Below are 22,441 nucleotides of genomic sequence, written 5' to 3'. Positions count from 1 at the left end.
GCTCTTAACCACTGAGCCATCTCTCCAAACCTAACATCTAATTCTTAGAAGGTCGAACTTGAAGGTTCTGAACTTACTGAACTTAAGATGTAAAGAGATCCTAGTGATCATGGACTGGCAGCTACAGACTGGGAGCTGGCAAGCGCAGCAGATTCTGGGCTGTGGAGGTCCTTCCTAGACTTCCCTAATCCCCAGTTCTCACTCCCACTCTGCCTGGCTCCTCTCCCATTGCCCCCATGTAGCCAGCCTAGCTCTCTCAGGCTCCTATCTCTCCAATTCTTCTGTCTCTTCTTTAGAAGACTGACCCTCCCAATGTGGGTACTGTAATGGTTCAAGTAAAAATGCTGCAGGTCCCCGAGTGGCTACAGCAGGCAGTGGTCCCGAAACCATGCAGAAGGTCCCTGAAGTGGCGGCAGGCAGCAGGCAGTGGTTCCTGAGAGCAGCCAGTCCTAGGCAGGGATGGCCAGTTCCCAGAGTGGCTGCAGAGGGCCATGAGGGGCAGCGAGTCCCAGGCAGGGAGTCCCGGGGGCAGCCAGTTCCATAAGGAGAGACAGACAAGACAGATGGGCATGCATAGGAAGTCACAAGCGGGCTAGAGACAGACACATGGATAAGCATGCCATGCAGAGTGAGGTTGGATATTTATTTAGTGGGTTATGGAGGGGGAAAGGGAAAAGGGAAGAAGATCAGAGAGAGAGAAACTGAGAGGGAGAAAGGGGAGAAGTGGGGAGAAGGGAGAGACAGAAGCCACCTCTCAGAGAGACAGACATGTAAAGGGAAGAGGCTCAGGCTGGAAGCTGAAGATCAGCTTGTCTTGGCTTGCAGACAGGGCCGGTGTGTTGTCTCTTAAAGGACAGAGCAGACCTTTACAGGTACTGTGTACCAAACAGAGGCAAGGAAATGACCCGAAGAGCTTTTGGTACTATTCTTTCGTTGTTTTTTGTTTTGTTTTGTTATTTTGAGACAGGGTTTCTCTATATAACAGCTCTGGCTGTCCTGGAAGTTGCTTTGAATACCAGGCTGATATTGTACTCCACAGAAATCCACCTTACTCTGATTCCCGAGTTCTGGATTAAAGACGTCTAGCTGGGGGTGAGGGGACACCACACACATTTGCAAACCAATTACTACAAATCTTACTTACTCATTCATCTCCTGTTTTGTTCATTTTGCTCTTGTTTGAAACAGGATCTTGCTATGTAGCCCAGGCTGGCTTCAGCCTCACAATCTATCTGTATAACCTCCGGAGTGCTAAGATTACAGGCCTTGCTAAAAATGATATTTAGAGATCGAGAAAAGCACAATGAGAGCAAGAGAGTGCTGAGCCAGACTGCCACAGGATAGACCTATCAAATAGGACAGAGTGACTAGCAGAGGAACCTTCTGATGAGGAATTTGCTATTGTTATTATTATTTTAGTTTTTTTGAGGCAGAGTTTCTTTGTGTAGCCCTGGTTGTCCTGGAACTCACCCTGTAGGCCAGACTGGCCTCAAACGCAGATATTCACCTGCCTTTGACCCCCAAGGACTGGGATTAAATGTGCCACCACATCCAGATAATAATAATAACTATTATTATTATTCGATTACAAATATCAAGTTGTTAACTTCATTATTATTATTATTGAGACAAGTTCTCCCTATGAAGCCCTAGCTGGCCTATATAGATCAGGCTGGCCTCAAACTCACAGCAATACACCTGCTTCTGTCTCTCAAATGCTGGGATTAAAGACATGTACCACTATACCTGGGAAAACGTATTTATTTATTCATTTTTGTATGTGCCTGCTTGTCTGTATGTGCACCACTTGTATGCAGTACCTTTGGAAGCCAGAAGAGGGTGCCAGATCCCCTGGAACTTGAGTTGCAGGCGGTTGTGAGTCACATGATGTGGGAGTGGGAATGGAACTTTGGAACTTGGGCTTTCTGCATGAGCAGCAAATGTTCTTAATTCTTTTTTTTTTTTTTTTAATTTTTGAGACAGGGTTTCTCCGTAGCTTTTGGTTCCTGTCCTGGAACTAGCTCTCGAACTCACAGAGATCTGCCTGCCTCTGCCTCCTGAGTGCGGGATTAAAGGCGTGCACCACCACCGCCTGGCAATACTCTTAATTCTTGAACCATTTTTCCAGCCCCCTTGATGAGGATATTTAAGAAGAAACTTTCAGGCCAGTAAGATGGCTCCGTGGGTAAAGGCACTGGGGCCACCAAGACTAACAACCAAAATCCAAGCCCCAGGAACCTAGAAAGTAGAAGGAGAGAACTAACTTCTGTGAGTTGTCCTCTGACCCCACATAAGTGTCTAAACTGGATGATAAATAGATAGATTTATTTTTCCAATGGGCATGAAAAGGTCACACAAAGTCTGATTCTTCTCAACTGCTATGTCTGAAAACACCTACTTCCCAGGCATGGCTTTTGACATACAGTGGGCGTGTTCGGTGTAAAAGGCACGTCGATCAGATCAGCCTTCTGAGTGCTTGGCCAAGCTCCGCTCACTCCTTCGCTGTGTGTGAGTGGACTCTGGCCAGGTTGTCCACAGGCTCAGGCTGGATTATGGACATATACTACCTGCCCTATCCACCTCTGGGTCTTGAAATATCTGGGGGAGGTGTCCCTCAGCCCATGGCTCTTTTCCTCCAATTAGTATGAGAGGAAGAGAACTCTTCTCCATGGAGGGGGTCGCCACCTGGTCTTTCTGATAAACTTTGTCCTGAGATCCAAAAAGGTGACTTGAAATATTTGTCCCAATGGCATCTGGGCGTCCTGAAAAAAGTCTCACCTGTGATTCGGGTTGGCCCAGGGCAGCCACGTGGAGACCTCTATGAACCAAAGCCACAGGCCCCACCGCCCCAGGGCCAAAAGAGGCCAGAAGAGGGAATAATAGTAGTTGGTTCTGGGTTACCTGAGAGACTTGGAGGCGCAGAAAGGGCTTCAGGGAGAAAAATGAGAAAGAAGCCAGGTGGGGAGAGGAGGGTCTGCAGAGTGGGGGTCAGCACAGAAAGCTCGCTCAGAGAGAGGGGACACACACAGAGGCCAGCCACGCAGGACTGGGCGGAGGGGCGGCGCCGCGGGGGGACGGGCGCGGGGCGGGGCGGCGCTGTCACTGCGAGCAGCGAGCGGAATGCAGCGGCCGGAGGCCTGGCCACGTCCGCACCCGGGGGAGGGGGCCTCGGCCGCCCAAGCCGGGGGCGCAGCGCCGCCCACCCGAGCCACAGAAGTGCGGGTACGGAGCTTGGGGTGCTGGGTCCCCGGGCGGCAGGGTTGGGGTCGGGGGCAGCCGACTTGCCTCGGGCTCCCGAACTGGGAACTTGGCCCGGGCCCGAGGAGGGGAGAAAAAGTTCGTCCTGGAGCGCACGGGTGGGGGGGGGGGGGGGGTGAGGGTGAGGAGGCCTGGCCTGAGTGGAGTGTCGCGGGACTGAAGTTCTGGGGAAACTCACAGCAGTGCTAGGGACTGACTGGGGTGATGGGGTTGGGGGTGAGATTCTGGCGGGACGAGGGAGGAGTGGGAGTGGCGAGGTGGTCTGGTTGGGCTCCCTTGCTCAAGGGTGATGGCCGCGCTTCTGGAGCTTGGGGTCAGCTGCACACACGGAGGCTCGCTCGGCGCCGCTGTTCCCCGGGCCCAGGTTCTGTGATACACTCCGACTCGGGCTCTGGAGCAGTCAGTGCATGACAGAACTTGGGCCCGGTAGGACTTTCTGCACCCGCTCCTCGGACCTGCAGTGGAACATCTGCCTAGGAGTAGAGTGGGCACCGGAAATGGTCCATGTGGCACAGGGTTGGGCTGGAACCAGCTGTGGATTGGGGGAATCGCTGACTCCAGAGAGCCCACGATACGGGTCCACTTTGAGTCAGAGGTTCCTTTCCTGTGTCAGTTTCAGGAACCTTCTCTCTACACCATCAAGGCTGTCTTCATCCTAGATAATGATGGGCGAAGGCTGCTGGCCAAGGTAACCCCTCACCACAGCAACCCTGAAGACAGTGCCACAGGTCCAAGACAAGCGGTCCCCACCCAGCCCATTTAACTCCTTTAGGAGAAACTGCTTTCTGGATGGCAGAGCAGCCCAACCTAGATTCTCTAGAAGTCACTCTGTCCCCGCTATGCCTTATCAGTCTGACGGCTGGCAGGGAAGAGGGGCATCCCCTCTACCTCTACTGTGTTTCCTGACGTGGTTTCGTGTCTTCTCGTGTGGTTTCGTGTCTTCTCGCTGTTCTTGCTCTGGCCGGCTGCACCCCGGGGCGAGCGTGAGAAGCTCCATCAAAGGGATCAGTGGAGAAATGAGCTGGGACCTAGGAGTCCCCGTCCCTAAACTGGAGACAAGTGACCTGTGTGCTTTTGTATTTCAGCTTGGTAAACACGAAGGGTCTAGCATGAGTATTTAGATTTAGGTGGTATTTGCGAGGCCCTGTCGTCCCACTCTCTAGCTTCACAGATGCGGGAAATGAAGCGCAGAGAAACGAAACAGGTTGTCCGAGGTCACAGGATTAGTGTCATAACTGATAGGCAGCCTCGGGGCTTGAAGTTGAGGTTTTCATGGGACTCTCCTTCTGTTATCTGGCGTCCATCCTACATGGCCTGGGTGAGATGAGCTAAAACTAAATTTGAAGCAAAGTCTCAGGGTGGGCCAGATAGCTCAGGGAATAAGGACACTTGTCTGTCATCAAGCCTACAGCTTGAGTTGGATCCTGAATTCACTATGGACGGAACAACTTGTATCAGGTTGTCTTTGACTTCTCCATACCTGCCCCCTCACAAATATGCACACACACACACACACACACACACTCACACTCAACTAAATAAATGTTTTAAAAAAGAGAAAAAACAAGCCGGGCGGTGGTGGCGCACGCCTTTAATCCCAGCACTCGGGAGGCAGAGTCAGGCGGATCTCTGTGAGTTCGAGGCCAGCCTGGTCTACAAGAGCTAGTTCCAGGACAGGAACCAAAAGCTACGAAGAAACCCTGTCTCGAAAAATAAAAAAAAAAAAGAGAGAGAGAGAGAAAAAACAACTTTAGAAAGAAAAATGCCCTAAAACTCCTGCCACTGAAGGCCAGACAGTGGCATACACCTTTAATCCCAGCACTCTGGAGGCAGAGGCAGGCTGATCTCTATGAATTTGAGGCCAGCCTGGTCTACAAAGTCAGTTCCAGGATAGCCAGGGATACATAATGAGACCTGTCTCAAAAAAAAAAAATTCCAATAAATAAATGAGAGATAGATAATATTCCTGCCACTGATACAATTAACTGTGCAGAAATATAATGCTTTTATTTTGTTTTGTTTTGTTGTGGATCAGGTTGTCCTTAAACTTGTCTTGCTTCTTCTTCCTTTGCCTCTTGAGTGCTAAGATCACAGACAAGCATATAACATCTTGCCCTAACTTTTTTGTTTGTTTGTTTTTCTTTTCATTTCTTTTCTTTCTTTTTTTTTTTTTTGTTTTGTTATGTTTTTTCAAGACAGGATTTCTCTGTGTAGCCCTGGCTCTCCTGGAACTCACTCCGTAGACCAGTCTAGACTCAAAAACTCGAAAATTCACTGGGATTAACTAGACTCCTGGATATTTTTGTTTGTTTATTTTGTTTTTTGAAACAGGGACTCACACTATAACCAAGGATGGCTTGGAATTTACTGTGTGGCCCAGGCTAGCCTGGAAGTCACAGTGATCCTGCCTCAGCTTCCTAAATGCTAAGACTATTTGGTTAGCCATACTTTTTTTTATTTTTGAGACAGGGTCTCATGTAGTTAAGGCTGGCCCAGAACTCCTGATCTCCTGATCTTCCTACTTCTTTCTTGGTGCTGGGATTCCAGGTATATGCCACTACACCCAGATAGAACATCTAAACTAGATATGAAATATAGTAAAGCTTTTTCATTTGTTGGAATTGAAACTTAGTCTTCATAACATTCACCTTGGTAGAAGCAAGCAGAGAATCTGCTAACTTAGCTGAAGGATTAACTATTGAAAATTCACATGCAGAAAATTGAGCTGAGCACACCTTGCTTTAGCAGATGGGCAGAGATGGACTGGCATTGCTAAAGCCTCTGGGGTCACCTTCTAGAAGATCCTATGCTTGTTATATGTTAAGAAATTGAGGATAAGCCGGTGGTGGTGGCGCACGCCTTTTATCCCAACACTCAGGAGGCAGAGGCGGATAGATCTCTGTGAGTTCAAGGCCAGCCTGACCAACAGACTCAGTTCCAGGAGAGTCAGGGCTACACAGAGAAACCATGTCTAAAAAAAAAAACCCGAAGAAGAAAAGGGGCTGGAGAGATAGCTCAGTGGTTAAGAGCATTGCCTACTCTTCCAAAGGTTATGAGTTCAATTCCCAGCAACCACATGGTGACTTACAACCATCTGAAATGAGATTTGATGCCCTCTTCTGGCCTGCAGGCATACACACAGACAGAATATTGTATACATAATAAATAAATGTTTAAAAAAAGAATTAAAAATATATAAAGAAAATGAGGCTAGCCTGGTCTACATATAGCAGGTCAGCTGGCTGGCACAATGAGACTCTGCTTTGAAAATAACTGAGGCAGGCCCTGAGAATGCAGGTAGTGAAAATGCATTTACTTGCCTAGCATAAGGTCTTGGGTTCCATTGCCAGACCTCAAGAAAATGAAGGAAGGAAGGAAGGAAGGAAGGAAGGAAGGAAGGAGGGAGGGAAGGAAGGAAGAAGGAAGAAAGGAAGGAAGGAAGGAAGGGAAGAAAGACTTGGGAAAGAGAAAACAAGCCGGGATGCAGCTCAGTGGTGGACGCATTGCTAGCACGGGTGAAGTCCTGGTTTGCAACCCCAGCGCTGCTGGAGGGAAGGAAGGGAGAAAGGGAAGAAGGAAGGAGAGAGAGAGGAAGGAGAGAGAGAGAGAGAGAGAGGAAGAGAAAGAGGAAGGAGAGAGAGGGGAAGGAGAGAAGGGAGAGAGGAAGAAAATCAAACGAAGACTTCAAAGGCAGCCCCAATATTTCTCTACTTTGTTTTTTGTTTGTTTGTTTGCTTGCTTGCTTGCTTGCTTGGAATTTGTTTATGGGGACCTGGAAACAGAAAGGGCCTGGAGGGAGGTGACAAGGGGGTGCAGTTTAGCCAGCCCCAACATCCCTGCTACGCCCCTTCCACGGCTGGAGCTGGCTCTGTGCAAGGGCTATGGCCATTCTCCTTCTCTTTCTCACAGTATTATGATGACACATTTCCCTCCATGAAGGAGCAGATGGTTTTCGAGAAAAACGTCTTCAACAAGACCAGCCGCGCTGAAAGTAACGCCTGCCCTTCCTCCTCTGGAACTCCCAGATAACTGACCACCAGTGTCTGTCATCTTCTCCATCTGAACACATCTGTCCTTACCTGCCTTCCACACCCACAGCCCCTTCTCCTCTGAGGCTCTTTGTCCTCTCTTCCCCAGCTGTTTTCCACTCCCTCCTTTCATCCGGGGGCCTTCACTCCCCATCACTCTCACCCCCACCCCCCTCTTGGTTGAGGAGACCAACTGTGCTGTGACCCCTGCTACACACACACACACACACACACACACACACTTGGACCAGGTCCCAGGGCCTTGCATGGGATGGAGGGTGGGTGGGAGGTCCACTGCAGGCTGGGTGTATTGACCACTCAACAGGAGGGATGGGACCAAGGACACCCAGAGCATCCTCCTGGTAGTGGTGGTCTGTCTAGAGTTCCTTGGGAAAGGAAGTGGGAAGCAAAACGAGAGGCAAGGGGAGTGGAGACCAGGCTAGCCCCAGGCTGGGGTCGGGGTCTGCCGATTTGAAAGCTTTTCTGCTTCTAGGTGAGATCGCATTTTTCGGGGGCATGACCATCGTCTACAAGAGCAGCATTGACCTCCTCCTGTATGTGGTGGGCTCTTCCTCTGAGAACGAGGTGAATCTAGAAGGCTGGGTGACAAAGAAGGGTCTGTCCTGGAGTGGAGGTGGGCTCTGGATGCTTCCATTGCTATCCTTCCTTTAGGATCTGGGGGTGGAAGTGCAGCCAGTATGGGTCTCCTTAGGTTCCCTGGGGACCAGAAATGGATCTTTCTGTAGCTGTTAATTCTTTCTAAACATATTTAGAGAAGGAGACACGCAGTATGTCTTCCAAGGGAGCACTCCAGTGTGCCCCAGCTCAAACCTAAGGGGAATTCCTCCCTTGAGTCAAAGTGCAGCTAGCCTCCAGCCAAGCCCTGTCTGACAAGGGAGTGCTCCCACCGGGAGCTCAGGGGCCTGCTTGGGGCCTCTCAGCTTCAGCTCTCTTCTCTTCCTCCTCCCACACCCTCCTCCTCCTCAGCTGATGCTCATGTCTGTTCTGGCCTGCCTGTTTGACTCTCTGAGCCACATCCTAAGGTAAGTGAGATTCACTCCACCCCAGGGCCGCAGCCCCCAGGCCTTTCTCTTTGTCCCAGAAGCAAGGCTCTTCCGCCCTGCTGTCTTCCCTGGGACTCTCAGCTGGTCTTAGAACTGGAGTGGCTTCCTCCAAGGCCCCTGATGTCCGTGGTGTCCCAGGCAGAACCATGCGCAGGGGATGATCAGATATCAGCTCTCAAGACACTGAGTTACCAGAGGTCACAGAACTCAAATCAGTTCAAGTTCTAAACACAGGGAGAGCAGGGAGAGAAGGAGAAAGAGGGAGAGGGAGAGGAAAGTCTGGTTACATAGCCACACTGGCCTCCCACTCGGTCCTCCTTCCTCAGTCTTCTGCGTGCTGGGATTACAGGTGAGTACCACCATGGCCCGCTATAAACAGGATTTCTAACTTTAAGCTCAGAGTCGGTTTCCCTGCATCACCATCAGTACTGGTACTTAGGCCAGGAACACAGCCTAGAATGTGGGTCGCGACCCCTCTCACAGGGGTCCAGAGTCGGGTGTTTACGTTATGACTCCTAACAGTAGCAAATTACAGTTATCAAGGAACAAAACGATCTTATGGTTGGGGGTCCCCACAACATGAGGAACTGTACGGAAGGGTCGCAGCATTAGGAAGGTGGAGACCCACTGAACCAACCAACCTACGATGGCCGCCTGCTCTGTGCTCAGAGTCCCTGGCACCAGCTCTGCCCCCACTGCCCGGTATCCTCCTGCCCAGGTCTTCTTGGGGAGGGCCTGGAGGCTCAGGCGCTTGTGTCTGCCCACAGGAAGAACGTGGAGAAACGCTGGCTGCTGGAGAACATGGATGGAGCCTTCTTGGTGCTGGATGAAATCGTAGATGGCGGGTGAGGAGGAGACAGAGAGATGTTGATACTCAGAATGACCTTTGTGGACTCAGTGCTGGGAGCACTCTGGTCAGCTCTCTGGCCAACTCATCCTCCCTTCTCCCACATAATCCAACCAGGCCTCCAAATCTTCTTCCCTTATCATGATTAGCCAAAGTCAAGCCAAAGCAGGGGTAGCCTGCTAGCAACCTGCAGCAGGCAGCTGTATGGGTCGAGTTTGGGGAAATCCAGGTTGATCTCCAGGCTGAGGAAGAATATAGACACCTGTCCCTTTTCGAAAGGACCTCAGCCAGAGGATCCCCCGCCAATGCCAGCTGGATTCACGTGACACTGACTCTCCTTGAGTCTACTTTCCCCATCACTAAAATGGGGCTAAAAGGAAGCTGACACACACGACGGCAAGAGTCACACGAATGATGCGGATAAAGCCCATCGCTCTCATTGCTCATCTGAGGATTCTTTTTGTCTTTTTCCTCAGTAAATATTGCCTCTCATTAGTAAGCTGGCAGACTTACTAATAAGTAATAAGACTTACTGACAAGAAAAGTTGGTTAGTAGAATTCCGTGAAGAGGGGACAATAATCAGGGAAGAAAAGAGGTCTGATTCTGCGGTAAATGGTAGCAGCAACTTCTCGAGCGTCTTCCCACCCCTTGCCCTCTTGCCTCAATGCTGGAGGTGCAGCAATTATAGCATCTTTGAAACATCTGCCCTTTTTACAGAGGAGGAAACAGAGGCTCAGAGATTCTAGTAACTTATCCAAGGACATACACCAAAGGGATTAGAAGGGTGAAGATCTAAAACCATGCGCATGAGATCTTTCAGAGGCTATGTTCTTTCCATGGTACTGTACCACCCAACTTGAGGGCAGGGGCCTCTGGGAGGTGGGGCCCTGAGACCGCCTCCCTCCCCCTTCGGTTTGTATTAACTGCCTGCTATTGCTTGGTGGTGTGCTGATGGCTGGATTGTAAACATGAGAAGATCTAGCCCCCCTCACAGCGTCTACACAGCTTGGCCGGGCTGTCCTTTTTTTCAATTGTATTATTGTTTGTTTTGGTTTTTTACATTTTTTGTTTGTTTGTTTTGGTTTTTCGAGACAGGGTTTCTCTGTAGCTTTGGAGCCTGTCGTGGAACTAGCTCTTGTAGACCAGGCTGGCCTCGAACTCACAGAGTGCGTGCGCCACCACCGCCCAGCTAAATTTTTATTTATTTATTTGATCTTGGATGGCTGTGTGTGCCACAGTGTGGAGGTCAGAGGACAGCTGCTCCAGGCGTCCTTTCCTTCCACCACGTGGGTTCTAGGGATCACACTCAGGTTGTCAGGTTTGGTGGCAGGCACCTTTAACTGTTGTGCCGTCTCACAGGCCCCTCAGCTGAATATTTGCCCAGAGATGATCATGGAGGTGGACCAGAGGGAGCAGAGCTGAGAGTCCCCCAGGGGGAGGGACGCGTGTGACTCCAGGACAACCTGTGGGAAGGTTCCCCAGAGGAGAGACCCTATAGGATATATTAAAAACCGGAAAGTGGCTTGTCGGAGGGGGATCACATCACCAACCTGCCCCCCCCCCAATTTTCTTTGATCTTGTAGTGTGATCCTGGAGAGTGACCCCCAGCAAGTGATCCAGAAAGTTAATTTTAGGGTAAGCCTTCCTGTACCCTACCCCTATCTTTTCCAGGCTGCCTTTCCTGTCCCCTCTCTGCTTGTTCTTCCTGGGTATCAGGTTGTCAGGGTTAAAGCTGGTGGGAGCCCGGCCACGCAGACTTCACACTTAGGGGCAGTTATCGGTGGCACCTGTGGGGTGTCTGTTGCTAAGAGGAAATCTTCCTGTTTGTTCCTCATAAAAACAAACAAATAACATCTCCTCCCCACCCTCCGGTGAGAAGCTTGAATGGAGCAATAAGTGTATCCTCCAAATGACTCCAGGAGGCAGCCCTGGGAACTGGGGATCCACCCTTCTGCTCTGGTTTGGTTTTTCCATGCCTGCAGCCTGGTGACACCTTTCCCCAACTTTAGCTCCCTTTATCAGCCTCCCCGCAGTTTGGTTAAGGATGCAGCTCAGTGCTAGAAAGAACACTTGGCTAGCACTTGTGAGGCCCCGAGTTTAATCCCCAGCAATGGAGGATGGGGTACCAGAGGTCCTGGCATCTAGATAAGAGGTTGCAGGACCTCTGTCTGCTGAGCAGAGACAGAGGTGCTGGTCCGGGTCATGCTAACTGTTGCACCCTTCGCCCTGCAAGCTGTCACCTCTCTGACTCAACAAGTCCTTTCTTTCCTGACCATGACTTTCCTTCCCCACAGACTGATGACGCTGGCCTAACAGAACAGAGTGTGGCCCAGGTAAGCCTCATGCATCTGCCTTGGCCAGAGGATACGGAGAGCCCAGGGTTCCAGGGGAGACAGAGTTAAGAGACCAGAGGTGTGGGACAGAAGGGATGAGCTGGTGACTGACTCGTGTGTGTGTGTGTGTGTGTGTGTGTGTGTGTCCTGGTTACTATCCACAGATTGGATCTCCAGGTTCACAGACTTCCTGCTAGTCAAGCCAAATGGTTTGACCTCAGTTCTGGCCATCTGCAGGTCTGTCTAATCAGACTTACTATGTCCAAGGAGTTTCATTCCCTGGCATAAACTAGTCCTAATGAGTCCCTGTGAGATGAGTTTGTGGCACCGGTGGGGAGCACCATGTGCGATGCCCACTGTCCTACACTATTCTCCTCACCCCGTCTGCCCTCTGGTCCCCCATGTTTCCTCATGTTCTGCTGGGAAAAAATGTGGCTGCCTGGTGGTTTTCAGGGTGGAAGGAGGTTGGAAGAGAGTGGTTCACACCTATAATCTCAGCACTCTGAAAGCGAAGGCCTGAGGATCTCAAATTCAAGGCCAGCCTGAGCTGCACAGTGATTCCTGGGCTCTAGCCAGGGCCGTAGCATGAGACTTTATCCAAAATAAAATAGACCAACTAGACATGGTGGTTCACACCTATAATCCCAGCACTTGGGAGGTGGAGGCCGTAGGATCAGGAGTTCAAAGTCAAGTTTGAGCCCCGAGTGATTGCCATGTGTCTGAAAAATACAAAAATAAATAGTAAGTAGTCCATCGAGACGCCTCAGCAAGTAAAGGCACTTGTCTTTGCCTGCTGAACTGGGTTTGATTGCTGCGATAGAGAGCTGACTCCCTACAAGGTGTTTGCTGACCTCTACAAAAGCACACTAAAGTAAATAAATGCAAGAAACATTAAACATTCTAAAAGTGGGGGTGTTGCTGAGCAGAGCAAACAAGAACGCGAGTTGTTGGGGAGACCTAGAGAGACAGCTCAATGGTTAGGAGCACTTGCTGCTCTTGAGGAGACCTTTTTATCTTTATTTCTTTTTTTTTTGTTTTTTTAAATATTTATTTATTATGTATATAATATTCTGTCTGTGTGTATGCTTGCAGGCACCAGGCCCCACTATAGATGGTTGTGAGCCACCATGTGGTTGCTGGGAATTGAACTCAGGACCTTTGCAAGAGCAGGCAATGCTCTTAACCTCTGAGCCATCTCTCCAGCCCCTTCTTTTCGTTTTTTGAACCAAGGTTTCTCTGTGTAACCCTGGCTGTCCTGGAACTAGCTCTTGTAGACCAGGCTGGCCTCGAACTCAGAGATCTGCCTGCCTCTGCCTCTCAAGTGCCAGAATTAAAGTTGTGCACCACCACCGCCAGGTGACACACATACAATTCTTTAAAATTAAAAGAGAGCATGAGTGGGCCTGGTGATGTAGAGCGATCGCTCACCATGCACAGAGCCCTGGGCGATCCCCACACTTCCCAGCACCTGCACGGTGGTGCAGGCTTATCATTCCAGTGCCTCAGATTTGTATCAAAGAAGGAGCAAGACTCTGTTTCAAAAACAAACCAACAACGATAACAAAAAGAAAATGCATTCCTGTGAGTCACCCTACGCTCTTACTCTACCAGCCAAAGTCGAAAGGTAAAGGCAAGTTACTCAGTCTCCAGGGCTCCCAGAAGAATAGAACCCACCTGGTCCAGTTAGGTGAATCAGATAAGGGCCAACCCTGAGGACGTAAAGTCAATCCCAGCCTGCCTCCGCCTCCCCACTGAGTAAAGGCCTGGATCACCGTGCTCGGCTCACAAGCTGTCCTGTTAGCTCCATGTGTGCACTGTAGCATTCACACACACGCATGGATACACACACACACACACACACACACATTGATTGTAAAAAGAATATTTTAAGGAACTAGATGAACCAGTTCATGGACGGGAAGAACCTAGAATGTTGTCTTACAGTCTCAGGAAACAACTTTCTATTTTTCCAAATGAACGAAGAATGAAGATTGGTATGGTCTTGCTGTGTGTAGCTCAGGCTGGCCTTGAACTCATCTTCCTCCTGCCTCACACTCCCAGGAGCTGAAATTACAGGCACCACACCTATGCGTTTGGGGAAGTCTTTTTTTTTTTTTTTTTTTTTTTTTTTTCGAGACAGGGTTTCTCCGTAGCTTTTGGTTCCTGTCCTGGAACTAGCTCTTGTAGACCAGGCTGGCCTCGAACTCACAGAGATCCACCTGCCTCTGCCTCCCGAGTGCTGGGATTAAAGGCGTGCGCCACCACCGCCCGGCTGGGGAAGTCTTAATTAAAAACAAAACTTATAGAGGTGGATATGCAACAAAATGTGGAGAAAGGGTTCCCTGGGAGAGATGGGAGGAGGTCCCTGTCCCCAGGAAGCGGGGAGACCACAGGAAAGGGACTTATGCAGTGTGGGATGGACATTTTGGGGGGAGAAAGGATGGAGTCTTAATACAGAAAAGGGCATACGTTGGGCTGAGGTTTTTTTTTTTTTCTTGGCAATAGAATCCCACACATCGACAGCCGTTGCCCCATCAGCAAACAGGATGGGGTGCTAGGAACACACCCCAATATTCGTTAAGGTGCTGAATACCTGAGCACCGGCAAGGTTGAGGCTGAGCCCAGCTCCTGCCTGATGATGGCACTTCTGTAGCCTGGCATGGATCGGGGAAGGCAGGGGCCACTGCCACACATGGACTGGCTTGGGTAGGAGCCTGTTGAGTGTGGCTGCAGTTGTTTGGGTTTGCCTGGTCTCCTTTAAACTAAGTAATGGCAAGCTGCTGCCACCTAGTGGCCAGGGCTGGAAAGGCGACCTCGGGCTTCATTGATTGACATTCTCAACTATTTCTCCCAACACCCTTCCCTCCCGGCAGGTTCTTCAGTCAGCCAAGGAACAAATTAAATGGTCATTACTGAAATGAAGACCTTGGAGTCGAGGCTCCCTCTCCAGAGAACCTTTTTCCAGTCCCTGCAAAAGCCTTGAGACCTCAAGGGTCAGGAGAGATCCCTCGGCCTTCTCAGGCCTCTCCCAGAGGTCTTCTGCCAGGGATTCCAAGAAACAAAAGTTTGGTCCCAGCTCTGTTAACCCTGCTCAGTACCCTGGCCTGCCCCTGGGGCCATGGGAACCAGAAAAGTTTCCTTCCCTCAGACCTCGGTCACATTTTCAGCCCTAGGCCTTAATAAACTTTAATTTCTTGCCATAGATCTTCTTTCTTGGCTTTGTTTGTGTGTGTGTGTGTGTGTGTGCGTGTGTGTTTGTGTTCAGAGGCGGGTGTGTGTGTTCAGAGGCGTGTGTGTATGTGTGTGTGTGTTCAGAGGCATGTGTGTGTGTATGTGTGTGTGTGTGTTCAGAGGCGTGTGTGTGTGTGTGTATGTGTGTGTGTGTTCAGAGGCGGGTGTGTGTGTGTGTGTGTGTGTGTGTGTTCAGAGAAGGGCTTCCGCGGTGCGTCTTTTCAGATTTCCAGAGCTGTTCTGAGGGCTATATCTGTGAATGGGGTCGTCAGGGCTGGGTTGGGTCAAGGGAAGTATTTAGCACAGGAGAGGTACCACTCTGGTAGCCTGAGGTTCCATGTGTGGTTGAGCGGCTAGATACGACAGTGTGTGGTGGTATTAGTAAGAGTAACAGAATAATATTGTCTTCCAGGAAAGGGGAGTGAAGATGGTACCCCCGTTTTGTGTTTGCGGTGCCCACAGGATGGCTCCGCTAGGGATTCCTTGAATCATTTTTTCCATTACTAGCTTCCAGAAAGGAAGTGGAGCCTGGCTTACTTTGACAAACTTAGGAATAGTTTGGCTATTTTTCTTGGCGTGCCTGGGACCGCGGAATTTTATCTTGGCATGTGTCCTGGGCACTAGAGTCCTATAAGCTTGTTGGTTCTATCAGGATCCTGGGGACGAGGAGGCACCAACTTGTGCCCACTGCGCGTGTGTCCAGAGCATCCGCGCACCTCTGAGGTCGCGAAGGATCGGGGTTCCAGAGAGGCGACAGAGTAGATTTATGGGGACAATCCTCAAGGATGGAAATAAATAGACTTTCTGAGCATCCTGATTCCTCTTATCTATCCTAGTCCCAGTCTCGGCACTTTCTCCCGTTCTTTCTCTGATCCGTACGCTTTCCACGTCGCGAACTTTTTCTATAGTAACGTGAGTATTCTTCTTGGATCCCTCGAGGGTTTGGGCTGTGGGCTCCCAAGCCCACCCCAGCTCCCGCCCCTCACAGGAGCAAAGTGCGGCAAGAAGCTCCGCCCCCTCACGACATCCGTGGTCCTACAGCGCCACCTGGAGGCACCGACGGGCACGCCTCCGGGTCTACGGCCTCGATTAACTCCTCCCCCGAAGTCGGAAGGACACTCCTCTCGCGTTTCTTGCAGGTCTCTGACAACAGCGCGGGTGCGTTGCCCTAGCAACCAGCACGTGCGACTCCCCTCCCAACTCAGGGCTTTTTGCCAGCTTCTATAATAAAGATAGTGGTGAGCCTTGGATCTTAATAAAAACCTGTCCCGGTGGTTGTCACATCAGGCCGGGCGTGCGGGACAGGCCTGTAATCCCAGCCTTTGGCAGGCAGAGGCAGGAGAATCACAAATTCAAGGTTATTTTTTTTTCTACGCTATGAGTTCGAGACCAACCAAGGTTGCATAAGACACTATAGTAAACAAAACCAAAAAAAGCAGACCGGATATTTATACTGTATTTGACTCCATCTGTAATTAGAGAACTCGGCGAAGGTACGGAATGTAAATCTTTTCATTATAAACGCTGACTGTACTGTCTTTCCTGAGCCCCTGTGCACACAGCCCTGAGACGCAAAAGGGCAACCCTGGAAGGAGAGAGGGAAGATGGTGCAATTAAATCGGGGAGTTCAGGGGCCAGTGTGGTGACGGGAAAGAAGTTCTTCACAAATATTCAAATATTCTGCCACCCGTAGAGCTTGGCTCCAGCCGTGGTCCCTAAGCGACCACAGGCCTGGAGTAGTAAACTGCTTCCTGGCAACCTGGCATGGCCCTGCAATTTCAGTTAAGCGAGGACGGCAATGAGAAGCGTCAAGCAGGAGCTTCGGGCAAGCTGGCAATTCTTTGAACCGCAAGATGCTGTCCAAATTTTATTAAGGAGTACACTGAGTCCCTGGAACTTTCAAGTATGCAACAACATACAAAGTCATGCTCTGTGGCGGACAGGAACGTCCTCACTACCCTAGAATATCTGAATTCTTTGCTCACACTTGGGCCATACAGGGTGTGGGGCACGAAACCCTATAACCTCAGCTCTTGAGAGGTGGAAGCTGGAGAAGCGGAAGTTTTGAGACCAGCCTGACCTACAGACCGGACACCGTCTTCAAAAGAACCCAAACCAAACACGGTCATGGGGGAAGGGCGACAAGAAAGTGTCCCTTCACTTGCTATGGCTAAAGGCTCCCCTGATCCCATAGGAAGGTTTGGCAAAGCAGCTGGAATGGGTAGCGCAGAGAGGGTGTCGAGGACCCCAAGTCTGCAAGTCCAGCTATTGCATCTCTGGCCCCCTCTCGCTTTCTGCAGCCAAGCGGAGCCGCCAATACAGCAGGTCTGGCTGACAGCCTGTGCTCTGCCCGCGGCATCAGTTTCCCGAAATGATAGCCTCATCAGCTCGGTCACCGGCAGAAGCCTGAGGGGTTTCGGGAAGGGCGTTCGTGGTTCTGAGCCAGGGCACGCCTTTCCGTGTCAGACCATCCCAGCGTCCCTTGTCTAGCTCCACCGCCCGCCCCGTCCCCTCCGTGCCCCAGGGGAAGACCCAGCAACTCCCGAGTGCACTCTGGCAGGGAGCCTTAGGCCACCCCTTCTCCTGCCACTATTAGCATCTGGTCAGAAACTGAGACCAGCCAGAGGGCCCTGGAGAAATACAAACTCAGGGACTTGGTGCAGGGGAATGTCAGTCATATTTAGACCCTGTTGGCATCTCAGGTGTTTGCGCCTTCCTTCAATCCCCTTTATAATACTTGGAGTCAACTCAGCTCTACCCCACGCCCAACACACACACACACACACACACACACACACACACACACACACACACACATCGGGGGCTATGCTCCTCCTGCCTCTCTCCAATTGGCTGGCAGACTACTGGCGGAACATGTGGGATTGGTTCTCTGATGGATGATGACTGCCTGACTGGACCACTGCTGTCTGGAGGAGTGGGCAGGGGCACAGGGGCTCTTCTCAAGTCTTCACTGATTGGTGGAGACGGAGCCAGCCCGGCCTGGGAGAGGGATGAGCAAAGCTGCCGTAGCCCATCCGGAAGTTCCGACTTTCTTTGCCCTCAAGTCCTTTGAAACTCACTTGATGTGTGACGTGGTTTCTGGAGGGTGGGTGCTACCCTACCCTGGACTACGTAGTAAGACAGTGCCTATCTCAAAACAAGCTAACAAGAGAACTTTATTTATTGTAGGGAGAAATTAATTCTGAGCTCGGGGCTCCTTCACCTCTGGATCCTGGCAATGGGAAGAATTTACCGCGCACAACCCTACCGGCTTCTCTTTCCTTCCAACCTGGGTCTCTTTCATTTCTTCGTTTGTTGACTCAATGTATTCAAATATTTAGGTGTCTGTGATGAACGGGGCACTGGGGAGAAACGAGGGGCGCCAGTGGGGTTGGGGTGGAGGGTCCAAAGAAAGGATTAGATTTGAGGGATATGTCAAGGTATAAATACCTTTTAAAATCCAATCCTGTTCTGAGTAGTCATAGGAATTCAGGTTCAATACATAACGTGTGTTCTTTTTAGTAAGAATTTTCAACAAAAAGTTAAACAAGTAGTTGCCAAATTCTATTCTAGCATCACTTGCATGGTCTTCATCTCGTCCCGATTCTCTCCTTCATCTTAGACAGGACCCAAATAAATGAGAGCTCTTCTTAAGGGTGTATATTTTATTGTACACACAGATGGCTGTGGTCCCTCCACACAGGCTGTTTGGGGAGAAATAAAAACTGTACTGATCATAATACTAAAGTAAAAATCCTTTTGGAATTAATTTTTTTCAACAGCACATTTATTGGATGATGGAAGCTTTTTTTTCTAAAAATAAAACATATCTTTCTTTCTTTCTTTTTTTTTTTTTTTTTTTTTTTGTTATTTGTCCTGGAACTAGCTCTGTAGACCAGGGAGGCCTCGAACTCAGAGATCCATCTGCCTCTGCCTCTTGAGTGCTGGGATTAAAGATGTGTGCCACCACATCTAGTGTGTGTGTGTGTGTGTGTGTGTGTGTGTGTGTGTATGAGAATGCATGCCAGGCCATGCCCAGATTGTGTGTGTATGCATGCCATGTGTACGCATACCTTCTGAGGCCAGAAGGAGGCATTTAACGCCCTGGAGCTGAAGTTCCAGGAGATTGTAAACTGTCAGATCGGTGTTGGGAATCCAACTCTTGTCCTCTAGAAGAGCACCAAGGGCTCCTAACTGACGAGCCGTCTCTCCAGCTCCTGACGGGAACTTCGAAAACAAATTAGAAGCACACTTTCCGATCTAAGCAGACTCCAGCTTGACTGGGTAGGAAACCCTGCTGTCAGATAAGGTGTCTGTAAACATTCAGAGCAGATCTCGCGGTACCCGAGGACGGAAGACGTCTGGGGAGAGAGAGACGGCCATGTGTTCTCCAGCTCTCCCAGTTCGAGTTCCGGCCGCAGACCCCGGCCCTGCTTCATTTGTCATTTATTTATTTTTATTTTAATGTGCGTTGGTGTTTTGCCAGCATTTGTATCTGTGTGAAGGTGCCGGGTCTTCTGGAGCTGGAGTTAAACTGCCATGTGGGTGCTGAGAATTGAACCCAAGTCCTCTGGAAGAGTAACCAAGTGCTCCTAACCCCTTGAGCCATCTATCTCTCCAGTCCACTCCCATATCATTTGTAATTGCAGAAGGCAGGTATCTGCCAGGAGAGCTGATAGAGGGTGTGTCTTCCCCTGGTCTGAGCTGTAATAGGCAGCTTCTTCCTGGACCTGGACCTGGACCAGGCGTGAGCAGATCATGTGTGTGTGGGAAAAGATGGGGATGAAGGGATAACTGCTACTTTGTTTCTCTCTGCATATTAGCTCTACCTGTGCCCTCAGAACAACCTAGCCAAGTAGACGCTCTAGCTGATGGCTACCTCTATTGCCTATAACTCTTCATCCCAACCACAAAGCTAAGGTGCTTGTATTGTATTCGAAGAAAAACAGGGGGTCTAGAGAGATGGCCCAGAGGTTAAGAACATTGGCTGCTCTTCCAGAGGTCCTGAGTTCAATTCCCAGCAACCATATGGTGGCTCACAATCATCTATAATGACATCTGGTGCCCTTTCTGGTGTGCAAGCACACACATAGGCAGAACACTGTATACATAATAAATAAATAAATCGAAAAAAGAAAAGAAAAACAGGGATCAATTATTAATTGAACTCTCTCTCTCTCTCTCTCTCTCTCTCTCTCTCTCTCTGTCTCTAGTAAAACAGGGTTTCTCTGTGTAACAGTCCTAGCTATCCTGGAACTTGCTTTGTAGACCATGCTGGCCTTGAACTCACAGAGATCTGTGTACCTTTAACTCCCAAGTGCTGGGGCTAAAGGCATGTGCTACCACTGCCCAGCTAAACTAAAGATTTTCAAACAGTTAAAGCGCTCAGAGGTACAGTACTTGGCCACACGTTGAATGATATATAGAGAGAAATACACAGATAGATATTCTGCAACCATCCAGTTGGAGGTGCATTGAAACTGGGTGTGTAACCTAGGCTCACAACTCTCCGTGTAGCCTAAGATGGCCCTGAAGTTCTGATCCTTGTCTACCTCCCAAGTACTGGGATTATAGGTGTGTGCCACCATGGCTTGAAATTGAATCTGGGGAAATCTGAGATTTGCGCATGATAGGCAAGATAAGCAAGCACTCTACTAGCTGAGCTATATCTCCAGTGAGAAAAATGTACATTATAGACAGTGGGATTCGCTCCAGTGAGGTGAATTTATATTGTAGACATGTAGACATTAGAATTCATTCTTTTCTTTTCTTTTCTTTTTTTTTTTTTTTTTGAGTGGGGAGTTTCGAGACAGGGTTTCTTTGTGTAGCCCTGGCTGTCCGGGAACTCACTGTAGATCAGGCTGTCCTTGAACTCACAGAGATCCTCCTGCCTCTGCCTCCCGAGTGCTGGGACTAAAGTGCATGCTTTAAAATGGGTACTCAACACGCATTTATTAGATAACGGATATAGATATACTCATACTGTTGTAACCCACCATTTGAGAAGTAGGAGTAGAGGGGTCAGGTGTTCAAGGCCAGCCTCAGCTACATAATGAGTTTGAGGCCTGTCTGGGCTACATGGAGCTCTTTCCCCAAAAATAAAAATAGATACATCAGTGAAAAGAAACAGCACCCTCCAGCTTTCTCGCCAGTGTTAGTCACCACACAGCTTCCAGTCACCAATCCATCCTGAAAGCCGAAAGACTTGGTTCTCTGGCTGAATGAAACCGTTGCAGTCCTCCAGTGGAACCACTTGGTCTCTGAGGATGGTTGAGACGTTTTAAATTCTGGAAAGTATCTTTAAAACCGTAAGTTCAAAAGCCAGGTATGATGGTGCACACGGATAATTTCAGCATTTGAGAGGCAGAGGCAAGTAGACCTCTGTGAGTTCGAGGACATCTTGGTCTACATAGTGAGTTCTGGGATAGCCAGAGTTATATAGTAAGACCCTGGTTTCAAAAAGCACAGCAATAATTTCCCTCATATCTCTATTCTTAGTTCTCTCTCATCACCCACACAGCACCACCTCTCTCTCTCTCTCTCTCTCTCTCTCTCTCTCTGAAAGAAATTGCAGCAGGAGAGAAAATCCGGTGATATGTGCCAGCATGATTTCTCTTCATCCAAACCCGTGATCACACTTGCAAATATGAGCGCTGGGTCTGAAACCCAGCTCTGTGCTTGTGCTTGGTACACGTGAGGCCTTTTTTTTTTAATTTATTTATTTATTAAAGATTTCTGTCTCTTCCCAGCCACCGCCTCCCATTTCCCTCCCCCTCCCCTAATTAAGTCCCCCCCCCTCAGCCCGAAAAGCAATCAGGGTTCCCTGTCCTGTGGGAAGTCCAAGGAACCCCCCACCTCCATCCAGGTCTAGTAAGTTGAGCATCCAAACTGCCTAGGCTCCCACAAAGCCAGTACATGCAGTAGGATCAGAAACCCAGTGCCATTGTTCTTGAGTTCTCAGTAGTCCTCATTGTCCGTTATGTTCAGAGAGTCCGGTTTTATCCCAGGCTTTTCCAGACCCAGGCCAGCTGGTCTTGGTGAGTTCCCAGTAGAACATCCCCATTGTCTCAGTGTGTGGGTGCACCCCTCATGGTCCTGAGTTCCTTGCTCGTGCTCTCTCTCCTTCTGCTCCTGATTTGGACCTTGAACGTGAGGCCTTTTTTATACCCCCAGCACAGAACAAAACTCCAGACATCACAAGAAGGATGCTCCTGCATCCTAACAGCAGCCTCCTAGTGAGAATGCATGGGGTAGATACATGACTGGAAAGACCCGCCCCAGCTGTTTCCCAGCCTCCATGGGTTGAGGACTGTCTGTCCATCTCTACCACTCTGAGGGTCCTCCCTGTGGCTGGATGGCTGGTGGGCTTGTGGAATGTTCCCTCCCAGAAGACGGCATGGAAACCCAAGAATTCAAACCTTGGAGAGTAGACAATATAAAAAACAGAAACCAGGGCTGGATTGATGGCTTAGTGGTTAAGAGCAGGGCCAGGGCCACTCCTCCAAAGGACCTGGGTTCAAGTCCCAGGACCCACATGGCAGCTCACAACTCTGCATCCCCAGTCCCAATAGTTCTGGCACCCTCACACAGACATCCATACAGGCAAAACCCCAATGCACATAAATAAATAAATAAATAAATAAATAAATAAATAAATGATTTTAAAAATAAGTAAATAT

General features: G+C 49.6%; 1 protein-coding gene across 1 annotated transcript; it reads left to right on the top strand.

Annotated features, from left to right (window-relative positions):
- The first annotated feature begins 3,094 nt into the window (after positions 1-3,094).
- On the top strand, positions 3,095-14,733 carry Copz2 (COPI coat complex subunit zeta 2). The gene is made up of 9 exons (XM_041665331.1): positions 3,095-3,222; positions 3,872-3,946; positions 7,168-7,249; positions 7,780-7,871; positions 8,274-8,329; positions 9,118-9,195; positions 10,782-10,833; positions 11,493-11,531; positions 14,405-14,733. Exons 1-9 carry the CDS (start codon positions 3,121-3,123, stop codon positions 14,450-14,452), a joined length of 624 nt encoding a protein of 207 aa, XP_041521265.1. The 5' UTR covers positions 3,095-3,120; the 3' UTR covers positions 14,453-14,733.
- Positions 14,734-22,441: the final 7,708 nt, after the last annotated feature.

Source organism: Microtus oregoni, unplaced genomic scaffold (assembly GCF_018167655.1).
Source record: "Microtus oregoni isolate MIOR12 unplaced genomic scaffold, Mior012 000015F_ref0000493, whole genome shotgun sequence".
Classification (NCBI taxonomy): Eukaryota; Metazoa; Chordata; class Mammalia; order Rodentia; family Cricetidae; genus Microtus; species Microtus oregoni.
The sequence above is the reverse complement of the archived record's forward strand: the minus strand, read 5'-3'. Positions and strand labels throughout refer to the sequence as shown.